The 13239-nt window shown below is 47.4% G+C and overlaps 1 protein-coding gene across 2 annotated transcripts in view; it reads right to left on the bottom strand.

Moving 5' to 3' along the window:
* The window catches only part of Prkce (protein kinase C, epsilon), a 499694-nt gene extending 486461 nt beyond the window's left edge, over nt 1–13233 (bottom strand). The window contains exons 1-2 of one of the 2 annotated variants that reach the window (XM_013517553.1): nt 12899–13233; nt 12174–12714 (exon numbers count right to left, since the gene is read on the bottom strand). In XM_013517553.1, coding sequence (XP_013373007.1) covers nt 12174–12521 — 348 coding nt within the window. In that variant the 5' untranslated portion in view covers nt 12522–12714; nt 12899–13233. Of the gene's footprint in view, nt 1–12173 lie in introns of both variants that reach the window. The other variant, XM_013517554.1, reaches the window with a different exon arrangement.
* Between the last annotated feature and the right edge of the window lie 6 nt (nt 13234–13239).

Raw genomic sequence — 13239 nt, 5'->3', positions numbered from 1 at the left:
GGAAGATTAAGCTTAGCCCTCAGGTTAGATTTCTTAATAAGTAAGAGTTTAGTATGAGTGATTTTATTCACAACTTTGCTCCAAAAAAGTTCTCCAAACACAGAAAGTCAATATATATTTGGTGAATGGCTGGCTGGCTAGATGGTAGGCTGACTAAATGATCAATGGGTAGATCAATGGATGAATACCTATGCTGTCCATTGTTCCCTTCCTTTGCTTTATTAGCTTTTTTTTTTTTTGGTGGATTTTTTGTTGTTGTTGTTTCAATGAAGTGATTATTTTGGGAGGGTTTGTTTTGTTTTGGTCTGGTTTGGTTTGGTTTGGTTTTTTGAGGCAGTGCCTCACTACACAGCCCAGGCTGGTCTCACATTGGCAGCAATCCTCCTGCCTCAACCTACAGAGTGCTGGGATTACAGGCACCACCACTCCTGGCTGGATAAGTGGATTTTATCATTTTGGATTATGAAGATAGTCAAGTTTAAAGTAGAAACGCAATGCAAAAATTGTCACTGATGTTATGGAATATTCCTATAATCCCAGCTATAAAGAGGCTGGGACAGGGGGACCACCACAAGTTCGAGGTCAGCCTGGGCTATGCAGTGAGTTCAAGACCAACCTGAACATAATGAGACCCGACCTCAAAACATACACACACACACACATATGCGCACACACACACACACACACACATACACAGAGACATGTCCAATATTTTTTATATTCTTTTTCCAGTGTAGAGGGGCTTCCTTCCTTAGACTGCATTTCTTCAAGGCCTGGTTCAAAATCTTTCCAAAAAGCCCCTGCCAAGTAGCAGAACCAAAATTAATCCCTGTTTCTTTTCTTCAAAAGAAAGTTCTTCAAATTCACAATATCATAAAAGGGTGTTGATCTAGATCTCCCAAGTGACCCATTTAGAGAAAGACCATTTATTCTTTTATGTAATTATACTGTTTTTTCAAAATATGTTCACAAAAACATTAGCTCTTGATGTTTTGAGTGTTCTCTGATGAAATGTGTCTGGGAAACCTGGCTGTCCAGAGGTGTGTAACTTCCTTTGCCGGGGACCATGGCAAAGTCTCCAGTGTACCAACGGGTATCTGACTCCATAACACTTCTTACCCAGCTTGATCACAGACCCCTGAGAACATCAGAAGGCCCTACCTCGTGAAAGGCAGTGGCAAATGCTGGCTGATCATCTGCTCCATGCTGCATGACTGATGGACTGGTTCCCTCAGCTACCGCAAATGGCTGAGATAATCATCAGTGCAAAAGGCAGGGAGACAGGGACCTTGCATCCTGGAAATTCTGCCTGCTTGCTTGTTTGCTTGCTTGCTTGCTTGCTTGTGTGTTTCTCGACTTTCCTCGATAGCTCAATGATACAGAAAGAGAACTCCATTTTAAAAATCAATTTGCCGTACTTGATGGTACACGCTGGTAATCCCAGCACTCGAGAGGCTGAGGTAGCATGATCGCTGTGAGTTCAAGGCCAGCCCAGGCTACAAAGTGAGTTCAAAGCCAGCCTAAACTGCAAAGTCTCAAAAAGACGAATAAATAAATAAATAAACTTACTTATTGTGGGCCTTGAACACAAGGTAAAGAAGCAAGCTATAGCTGCATGTGGTGGCACACGCCTGTAATCCCAGCACTCAGGAGGCTGAGGCAGGAGGATCGGTGTGAGTTTGAGGCCAGCCTGGGCTACAAAGTAAGCTCAAGGCCAGCCTGAACTGCATAGTGAGACCCAGTCTCAAAAAGATACACACACACACACAAAAAGAAACAAGCTATCAAAAATAGCTTTGTGGCTTTGACTGCAACCACGCACAAGGGTGAGGAGGGGGCAGAAAACCAGAGACGAGACAGCTTTAGGGAAAACAAGAGAGACAAAATAGCACCCAATGTTAGACTGAGCACAGTCAAAGCTCAAAATGCGACATGCAGAGCTTAAGGCGGATCATTGTTAGCAGGGGCCTCACAGGGCATCTGGACTGCGCTAACTCCTTATTTTCACAGAGGTGAATTCCAAGGCCCAACACCACCGACTGATAGAAGCCACCCAACTCCCCATTCAATAAATCTCATAGGGGAAAAAGAAAAGTTATAGCCAATCCAACCCTGAAGCAGCCAGGCCTAAGCATCTCCAGGCTCTGAAACCAATTGCAATGAGCCTTCTTAGTTCTAACTTTACACACCAGCATATTTGTGCTGTTCCTTGATTAACGCTGACTCTCTTACAAGACTATGGTCTCCTACATGACACAGTGCCTGGCGCTGAAGGTATTCCATAAGTATTTGCTGTCTGGCTAAAAGGAGAGCCAGATAATGAATGAATTCACCATGCCATCCATTGCTTAGAACCTTTGCCGAGGCCACTATCTTCCTCCTGTACCAGAGGAGAAACTTTTAAGAGCTCAGCCTAAGTTAGACAGAAGGCTGCTGCCTATTTGAGTTTCTGCAAGACAGAGCTGGAGAGGCAGACTTCCATCCACCCAGCCCGCGTGCATCTGACAGAAATCCTGGAGCGCAGAGGGAGACTTCCAGCTCCTAGGAGGCTTACATCGCCCAGGGCAAGACGACTGCACCAAGAGATGCTACCCTCTGGGGAAACACAAATTCATTCAGGAAGGACCTAGGCAAAGTCAAAGGCTATTTCTTCCTCAAGAATTAATTATGGATTTGTCCACTGTGACTTCTCCAACCTCTTCTTGAGTGTGGCTACATTTTCAGTCTTATCTACCTCTTGGGTTCAGGAGCTCAGTGTACTCCTTGCGGGCACAGACAGGTGACTTTTCATGAAGCCACCTCTTGCAGACTTCAAGGTGAGTGGCAGGCCCGGGAGGACAGAGGGAAGCAGAGGTCCTCACTTCAGCACCTGGGGCTGAGGACAGGCTCATTTTCCCACTTCCTCCCAGGCACGGTATTATGGAGTTCAATCATCTTCCCTCAGGAGCTTCAATTTTGTTTAGACGTCGGTGAGTTGAGCTGCAATAAACAGCGGTACTTCCTGGCTTCTCACTTTCCGCAGCACAGACTTTTGGCCACTTCACATGGTTTTTGCCAGAAAACTAAATTTCAAACAGGTGCAGCCCCGCTGATTAGCATTATAATAGATTGTAATTACTTAACAAGGCCATACACACCCAAAGGAACTTGGAGAGAAATATGTTTTGCCAAGTGTAGCTTTTATTTATGTAAAATACCCAGGCCTGCTCTGGAGTTCTCTTAACCTAAATGAAACCCCTGGCCACACTTTCATAAGCTCTTCGAGTGCAGGCGCTGGCGTTTGGAATTGCATTTCTTGTCACTGCCAACACAAAGGGTTTTGTATTTAACACCCTGACGAAAATACAACTCTGCAAAAGAGGACAAGTTGCCCTGTTGCTTACGTCCCCACCCACGCACCTTGCACAGACCCTGGGCAACCAGGGTACATAGTTTCTATTTTTAGAAACTCCAAACTTGACAGAGATTCTTCCACTTGATACAGATTGCCGCGGGGAAACAGCACGTTCTAAGAATACCTTTATCTCACTGACTTTTATTAAGTACAATATTCTGATCTTTCTCTTTTCTTGCTCAGTTCTTTCAGTGGAGGTTTGTTGAAGGATTTCGCTCGCCTGCTCACCCACGTGTCCTGCTCTCAGGCACCTCCGAGTCAGGGACCGTCCATACCCAATTGTCCCAAGCCCCCAGTATCTCCCGTCGCGCCTGACCACAGTGAGTGCTGGGACAATGCACAACTGTTTAATTAAATTCATTCATTCATTCAACAGTATGCTCGGCACTGTTTTAGATGCCAAGAACACAGCAGTGAACAAAAACCTTTACATTTATAGAACTTACCTTCTGGTGTTGAAGACAGACAATAAAGACGAATAAGAATTATGTGTAGTATAAAACAGTGATAAGAGATAAAGAGGGTTAGAAAGGAGGATACAAAATGCCCAGGAGGACAGGAGGAGAATGGCTGTAGACAGGATTGCCCAAAAAGGCCTTACTGAAAAGGTAACATTACTGAAAGGTAACGTTTGAATAAAGTCTGATGCCATGACGCTATCAGGCGAAGCAATATTCTTAGAAAGATGAGTTGGAAAAGCCTAAAGACTGGGGCAGAAGGGAGGGGACGGGGTGGGTAAGAGGCATCCTGAGGACAGCCAGGAAAAGCAGTAGGTGACAGGGTCAGGGAGTCAGACCAGGAGACCTGACCAGACTGGTCCTGTAGGTTATGGCAAGGACTTGGAGTTGTTCCCCAAGGTGGAAGTGATGAGGAGGCTGCTGAGATAACCAGGCGGGAGTTGACAGCGACCGCACTGGTGTCAGCAGAGGCACAGAAAACAGGACTGCATTTGGGATCTGTTCCGAAGGCAGACACAGAAGATGTTGCTAAAAGATTGGAAGAAGGACGGCGAAAGTGACAAGCATCACATCGACTTCCCAGGGCTACTGGCCGGGGGACCTGGAAGGTGGAGCTGCCATTTCTGGGTCTAGGAAAGACAGGTTTAGATTGGAGAGGAGAGGGGCTGGGGATTTAGCTCAGCGGCAAAGCGCCTGCCTGGCAAGCGCAAGGTCGTGAGTTCGGTTCCCGGTACCGGAGAAAAACAAAAAAAAAAAAAAAAAAAAAAAAAAAAAAAAAAAAAAAGATTGGAGAGGAGGAAATGAAGGTATGATACTGAGACTGAGTTGCAGGTGCCTTTTCTTACAGTTAAACAGTGATGATAAGGGAAACCTATACATGAGCTCTAGAGCTCAATGTGGCTATGGGTGAGAACGAAGAATTTAAAGCACTGAAAATGTATTTAAGTCGATGACACCAGGTGAAGTTAGCACAGTAAAGCCAAAAACACCAGTTCCTACATATTCCTATTTCCAAGTACTTATCTGTTTCCATAAATAATCAACTTTTATCCATAATGTCCACAACTCCAAGATCTTCCAAACAATCTCATTTTGAGTTATTCAATTATTACCAAAAAGGCAGTTTGTTGCTGGGTGTGGCGGTACACATCTTTAAGCCCTGCACATATGAGGCTGGGGTAAGAAGACTGCAATTTTGAGGCCAAGTTAGGCTACATAGCAAGTTCAAGGCCACCCTGGAGTACATGGTAAGATCCTGTCAAAAGTAAGAAAGAAAGAAAAAGGAAAAAAGAAAGAAAGAAAGAAAGAAAGAAAGAAAGAAAGAAAGAAAGAAAGAAAGAAAGTTAAATGTAATTAATTAAATTTACTTTTAGACTGTTGTTATGATGTAGATCTTAAGTAGCTCTTAAACCAGATACGCTGGTAGATGCTCATAAATCCTAGCACTCAGGAAGGATGAGACAGAAAGATCCCCAGTTCAAACCTACACTGTACAATTTAGCAACTTAGTGAGACCCTGTCTCAAAATTTTATTTTATTTTTTATTTTTTTTTTTTTGAGACAAGGTCTCCTTATGTAGTTCAAGCTGGCCTTGAACTCCTGATGTAGTCCCGACTGACCTCAAACTCATAGTGCTCCTCCTACATCAGCCCGAGTGTTGAGATTACAGGTGTGTGCCACCATGCCAGACATGTCTCAAAAATTTTTTAAAATTTTTCTTTTTAATTAGAAATGAGCAGAGGATTTCTTTGCAAAGGCCTTGGGTTCAGTCCTCAATATGAAAAACTAAAATGTCCCCTAAAAGGCTCATATGTGCAATGGTGAGGCTTTTGCAAGGTGACTGGATCATGAAGTGCTGAAATCACTACTGGCTTAGTCACTGATGAACTTACAGCTGAATGTGTCACTACCAGGTAGGGCCTAGTTGGAGCAGGTGGATCACTGGAGGAACGTACTCTCCCAGCCCCTTCCCTCCCTGTTTTCTGCCTTCCACGAGATGAGCATCCTTGCTAGGCCATCACCATTTCTGCCTTGGAGCAGCTGACCATGAACTGAGACCTCTGAGACCTTGAGCCAAAATAAACCTTTTCTTCTGGTAGTTGTACATGTCAGGTATTTTTTCCCAGCAATGGAAAAGCTGACTCATAGAACCGTGTAAGACTTTTCATATGAACACATTCACAAATCCAGAAGAAAAAATATCTTTCACTAGCATATATTCAATTTAAGATTCTAAATCTATGAAACTATCCTGTACATATAACCCTTCAAATATTAATAACATTGCTTTTTGTGTTATGGCCAAAACTTTACACAGATGTACCTAAGAGCTCTACCTACAGAGATTTCATACTTTATTGTCACAGCAACCCTAAGGGGCAAGAATCATTACATTCTCATTTTGCAGATAAAGGAACAGACTTAAAGGGCCTCAGTCCTACAACCATTAAGTGGTTCTATAATTAGAACACACCAGTCCCAGGGATAAGGGGCCACTAAAGGAGCTACAAAACTGAGGGTCTCAAATATTCACTAACTTAGCTTGGTGTCAAAGATAACAAGAAGAGAAGGAGGACATACACACAAGGCCTAACCGCCCATGAGGCCTGAGTCTATTTCAGGCACTTAAATCTAGGGTCATAGTACCAGGAGCCCTTATGATAGCATTGGGCCAAAACCTTACCATTAAGGTAGCTGGTAATGACAAGTACCAAGGGGAACAATACGGAATTAGATGTAAGTATTATACAAGCAGAGAAAAGATAGCAACCCACGGAATCTCAGCTGCTGGGAGACTAACTTCAGGGGTAGGTGCCCGCACAGGAGTTGAAGATGGACCAGCCCCAACCTTTCCACACACACTGTGCAGAGCGTTCCAACTTCACTGTGTTTAAATCATGCCAGACATGTTCAGAGGTCCTGTGGGAAGTTAGAGATATGCCCTTTGGTGAGGGTTCAGGAGAAGTCTCTGTAGGAGGCTGGCTCAACCACAGCCCATGAGCTCAGGCTCCACCTAGGGCCTTCAGAATCAGAAGAGCTAGGAGCAATAGTGGTGTAAGAATCTCCAAGTGATTCTGGTGGGCCAAACGTTAGGCAGTCCATCTCACTTAAGTAGAGGCCTACCTCACCGGCAGAGTCTGCAGGCACAGACAAAGGGAACTAAGAGAAGCCTTTCTGACAGGCTACTCGGCAAACATGAAATAGAAGCATGTGTAGCATTCTGTCCCTTGCCAACAAAGCCGCCATACTCAAGAGAAATATTCTGAGGTTGATGAAAATCTGACTTCTTTGGAGCCTGTATAATAAAAAATGAGCTGGGTGAAGAGCCCTCTCTCGGGCCAGCCCCATCCTAGGTGTAGGGGTATAACAATGGCAACTGTGAACACTCCCTGAACAGCTACTAAGAGTCAGCCTTGGCTCCATGCACTCACCGAGTCCCCACAACCCACAGTTGCAGGGACGCAGCCCATCACTCACATTCTACAGAGGAAACTCAGAAAGGTTAAGTAGCTCACAAAGGGTCACAAAAGCGCCGAGTGGTAGAGGTGACGTACTGATTCCACTGCTAGGCTTTAGCTGTTCTAGGACCCATGTCTCTAGGGACAACTTTTGGTCATCACTACTGTATTCCAAGCACCTCCTCGCAGGCATGGTGGCACGTGCAGGTAACGCCAGCACTCTGGGAGCATAAGGATTTCAAGTGTGCACCCAGCCTGGGGAACTTAGGGACTTAGTGAGACCCTGTCTCAAAAATAAATAAATAAATCCATAGAAGCCAAAAAGGGCCAAGATGTAGCTCAGTGTGAAGGCCCTGCATTCACTCCCCAGTACTAAACAAACAAACAAACAAACGCTCCTCCACAGAACACAGGCAGTGACACAATCCAAAGATGTCTTTAGGGATGGACGGCAGAACAAAGGGAAATCCAGAGTGTGAAGGGGTAGTCAGCTCACAGCTCGCTCCCGCTCTGCAAGCAAATGCCACCCCTCCAGCAATCTTTCTGTCTCTGGGACATGAATCCCAGCACAGCACTTCTGGTCTACACAGTTACCTGTGTAAATCTTGCTTTAAGAATTATAACCCAGAGCGGGGGCCCACACCTATCATTGCAACACTCTGGGAAACTGAGGCAGAAGGATTATAAATTTGAAGCCAGCCTGGGCAATTGAATGACTTTGCAAGACCCTGTCTCAAAATCTAAGGAAGGGCTGAGGATGTAGCTCAATACAAAGGCCCTCAGTTTAATCCTCAGTCATGCACAAAAAAGTTAAAAAATAAAATAAAGTTCTGCCATGGAATTTCCAGACATTTCTACTATGGAAGCTTGCTCCATTAACTGTCAGGGACCCAACCAAACTAGAGGTTTCTCAAAGGAAGCCTGATCTAGTCAAAATCCCAAGGACATCTCACTAAAAAATGCAGATTCCCAGAATTTATCCCAAACCACAGAATCGACATCTCTGAAGGTGGGGCCAGAGGACCTCTATTTTTAATACCTTCCCATTGTGAGTCTTACACACACAGAAATCTGAGTAGTAATCTGAAGGTGGGGCCAAAGGATCTTCTTCTTCTGGTAACAGACTGAATCTAGGGCCTTCACACTGAGCTACATCTCCAGCCCTTTTTTAAAATTTTGAGACAGGGTCTTGATGAGTTGCTGAATTGCCCAAGCTGGGCTGGGCTTGAAGTTGTGATCCTCCTGCCTCAGCCTCCCACAGTGCTGAGATTACTGCCATATGCCATCACACCCAGCTGAGGATCTATACTTTTAACATCCTCCCCTGCCAATTCTTTTACTGATCCCTATGCACATGGAAATCTGAATACTATTATTTCTTTTTTTTTTTTTTTTTTTTCCCGGTACGGGGAATCGAACTCACGACCTTGCGCTTGCCAGGCAGGCGCTGTGCCGCTGAGCTAAATCCCCAGCCCCCTGAATACCATTATTTCTAATGCTTAGAAAAAACTAGCCAGGGCCATAATGTAGTCTGCTTCAAGCTCAAACAAAATCTTTTCTTCTCCTTACAGCAAGCTTTCTGTAAAGCAAGCCCTTTTGTCATCACACCTGAAATATTTTCTCCTTCTCGAAAGAATAATTGCCTCGGCCTGGCTTTAAAATATTTTCAAATCCATCTCAGTTTTCCAAACTTTCTCCCATGCCATCCAGGGTTTCAAAGTGCGGCCCCAGGTCGCTAAAGATGTTCAGAGGCGCCTGAGATGAATTTATTTTTCCTTTTCCTTTAGTACCATGTTTATTTTAATGTGAACCAAAAAAAATGATTAACTACAAAATCCAAACCTGGGATTCTATGATGAATAGTAGGGCTTGAGAAAAGACTAAGGGGAAGATAAAAGAATCAATTTTTTTAAATATTAAACAATAGCGCAGGCAGTACTCCAATAAGAGTCTTAGATTTGAGAAACCTTGTCCCTGTCCGGGCCTCTCTAGCAGGTACCCGCAGTTTCAGCCACGCTTAGCAGTTCTCCAGCGCTGATCACAGCCGCTGTCTGCTCTGGCAGATACTTCTTTAAATGCTGCCCACCTTTTTTTATGCCCAGTTCATGCCTCCCAGATTCTTCCAGCTCTCCTAGCCCATGGCCTTTTTTTTTTTTTTTTAACTCTTCTAACCTACATATGGTACCACTCATTTGGAACTTAATTGCCACCTAAGTGTCTGTATGCATGTACTTAGTATCCTTTCCCTAGTGAAATGCAAGCCCTGTGACAGTAACCCGTGGCCTGTTTACCTCTAGATTAGCTGCAATGCTAAGCTCCCCTAGTGAGATCTGAGTACAAAACAGGTCCTCAGTGAATGCACATTAACTCAAAGCGCAGCTGAATGAGATTCTCTGCTGCTACCTCATGTTTTCCAAAGCTCCTTCAGGCCAGACTTCTAGTCCCAGCCGAGAAAGGGTGCGTCTCTTACAGACGCCTGAGCCCAGGAAATTCTACCCAAAGGTGTGACTGTGTGGACGATGGGAATGGGAAAGGCGGCCTGAGTCAACCCACCTGCAACTGTGTCCATTCCCAAGGCACCCCCAGGTTCAGGCGGGAGGAAGGAGAGAGATGGCAACACCCTCTAGCAAAAACACCCCAAGAGGGGGCCGTCAGAACAAGCTCCATGACCTGATTCATCCTATGACTTCGGGCTTTACTCTGACTCATGTTTTTTCATCTGTCCAATACCTGTCATCCCTAATTCACACTGGCTATAAGGCAGAAGAGATAATGATTTTGAAAGCACTTTAAGTCACCACACACAATAAAAATGTCAGGGACACAGCAGATTGATCAGCAGGGAGACCAAACAGCCTGGGAGCCCAGATGGGCTCCGAGCAAGCAACAGGCAACCAGAGGTGAGGCCCCAGCTTCCAACCCACCTTTCCTGGCCGTATGACCTTGGGTATCCACTTAGTTCTCTGAAACTCAGTGTCCTTGTTGTGACACTTGCCTGTGCACCAGATGACCTGGTCTGGGGCCAAATCCAGCATAAATCTGAGAACCTTAGAGAATGATAACCAAGCAAAACATGCCTGCTTGCACGCTCCGCCTGAAGTGCTAAAGGGAGGGGGTAGTACCCTGCTGCATGGAGTCCGCGGTGGGTTCTAACTTAGTGTCACCAGAGCCGCTCAGACACACTCCCTCCAACGGACCTCTGTGGTTAACACAGCCCGCTGTGTCCATCTCCCCTGCTCTCCGCCACTGCCCATCCTGTCTGTATACCACTCAGAAGGCCTCCTCTCCTTGCTATCACCGGCAAGTTTTCTCTTCCTCAAAAACAACTTCAAGATCACAGGTTTTTAGTGCTGAAGTCTTGTTCTGAAATTAGTTATTCCAGCTCCCCCTAGCCTAGGACATTCACTGCTGACAGAAGTCAAAAGAACCAAAGGCCATAGGCACAGAGGAAATGGGGAATGAGCAGGAACGGGGGAGGAAGGGGACATCAGCGATGTGCGGTGGGACGCCACTGAGTTCTCTGGGATGTCGTGAAGGTTTGCCTGCTTTCCAAAGTGGAAACCCACAAATCTCCTAGGGTTATACTGGTGTGGCTCATTGGAACTTCTCCAAAGCCCTGTAACCATGGTTTCAGCCATGCTACATGACAGCCATGAGTGTATCTTTTTTTTTTCTTATTTCCCCCCTAAAACTCCGTGTGCTTCCAAAAAAACACATAAGGTGATATGCCAAAGGGGCGCACATGCAACCTCTGACCCACGGGATATTCATGAAATGGTCTAGTTTTCAGCAGAAAGTGATTCCTCTACATCTTTTCATGAGATACAGATCGTTCTCCTTCTGTGCAGATGGGAGAATCTTGAATGTATTCATCCAGAGCAACGCTGGCTCTGGGTGGAACACGTAGCAAACCTGAAAATACAGAAATTCATTTCCTAATTTAACACCTTCCATTCAAGAAGAGATTAAACATTTTAAAAAGAAGCTTGCTTCTCTCTGCTTGTGCAAGTGCCAGGGTTGAATGTACAGGATTTGTTTAAAAGTATGTCGACAAGGCCTATTTCCAAGTCCCTGATATTTGACAATGTAATCAATTACAGATTAACTCAATCTCAGAAACAGTATTTCATCCCACATTATCTTGACAATCAAAACAGGAAAACAATGTAACTTTCAGATTCAAAGTGCTGACTCCTATACCCTGTAAGGAGAAACATTTTAAAAATACAATAGTCCTGGGTGGATAAGCAATGAATTAGGCAAAACGAGCTGGACTGATATTTCCAGGACTTTGGAGGAGACATACTGAGGAAGAACACATTTTCTCTCCCTCTGTCAGAACACAGGCTAACTAACTTGCAGATGAATAAAACAAGCATGCGTTCTGCCCCCGAGAAAAATAAAGCAGCTCCTCACTCCACTACGCAAGACAAAGCCAAGACGCGCAAGAAACCTTCAATCCGAGCTCCACGTGCCTCTCCAAGGACAGAGGGACCCACACACTGTCATTCGCAGCCAGGCCACCACGCGACTGCGAAAGGCGCCAGCTCCCTGGCCAGCCTTCAGTACCAGCAGCCCGCGGCTCTGCCGGCTCCGGAGCCCCTGCAGCACCAACTGTCAAGACAGCACCAGAGGGCAGAGGGCCATACACACCTTCCAGCGTCCTCGCCCCAATGCCTACCTCTCCCCACCTACCAAGTGAAATGTTCCTCTCCAGGGAAACTGATATCTCACACACACACACACACACACACACACACACCCCAGCCGCGACGACCCATGCCCAACGCCGAGGCGGTGCACAGCGAGTCTTTACCCGGTACCCCACAGCCACTTCCCCGGACCGGGAGAGGCCGGACTCACCCAGTCCTCGAAGTGGCGGCTCCCGTTCTGCAGCAGCTCCTCGAACTGGATGGTACAGTTGGCGACGAAGTCATCGTAGCCGATAGGGGCATCGTGAAAGACGGCCAGCTCGATCTTGCGCCCGTTGCACACATCGGTGACGAACTCGTCGTGCCAGGCTGGGCTGTTGGTCTTCTGCTTGGTGGCCGTTTGGCCGATGCGCGAGTCGTCCACGTTGAGCGCGATGTAGGGGTCGAGAAGGAAAGTCTGCGGCCGGGGTCCCACCGCATGGCGCAGCGACCAGGCTGTGGGCTTCAAGCTCACGGCCTCGCAGATTTTGATCTTAAGAAGGCCATTGAACACTACCATGGTCGGGGCGGGGAGCGGGGGCCGGGTCACTCGGTCTGCCCCACGGGCAGCAGTGCAGAGCCGACGGCGGGCGCTCGAGCCACGGGGACTCCTGGGTCCCCTCTCTCCCCACCCCGTCGCTCCCTACACCTTGTGGCGCTGCGCCCCGGCGCCGGCGATCCTCGGCGAGCTCATGTATTTCCTCGCCGGATTCCTAACGGAAAGCAGGGAGGGGGAGAGCTGGGAGACGTCCGCGTTTGGAGCGCTCTCTCCCCCCAGCGCCGGGCACCTCCCAGGGAGGGGACGCGGTGGCCCCGCCGCCGGCCGGGGCTGCCTCGCCGCCTCGCGGTCTCTCGGTCCCCGTGCGGAGGGCGGGCGCACGCCCGGCGCTCACCTACCTTTCCGAAACATAATCCCCGGGAAATTTCGACTCCGGGAGGGGGAGGGGGCGGCGGGACAGGGCGGGGACGAGAGCCGGGGGCGCAGATCTCAACCCGGATCCTCTTCGCCCACCCAGCGCCTGCCTCTGACCGCGCTGGGCGGGGGGCGGGCGGAGAGATGTGCAGTCTACCCGGAGGGATGCATGTCGAGAGGAAACGGTCCTCTGCGGAGCCGAAGGTTTCAAAATCACAGCCGCACAGCCAGCCGGGCCGCCGCCGCCCCCGGGGCGCAGCAGCGTTGCGCCGCAGCCGGCGATCCCGAGGCGCCAGGAGCCCGGAACCTCACATCCGCGCGGGCT

The sequence above is a fragment of the Chinchilla lanigera genome, unplaced genomic scaffold, assembly GCF_000276665.1.
Source record: "Chinchilla lanigera isolate Chin_1 unplaced genomic scaffold, ChiLan1.0 scaffold00040, whole genome shotgun sequence".
NCBI lineage: Eukaryota > Metazoa > Chordata > Mammalia > Rodentia > Chinchillidae > Chinchilla > Chinchilla lanigera.
This window is presented reverse-complemented; position numbering and strand designations above follow the sequence as displayed.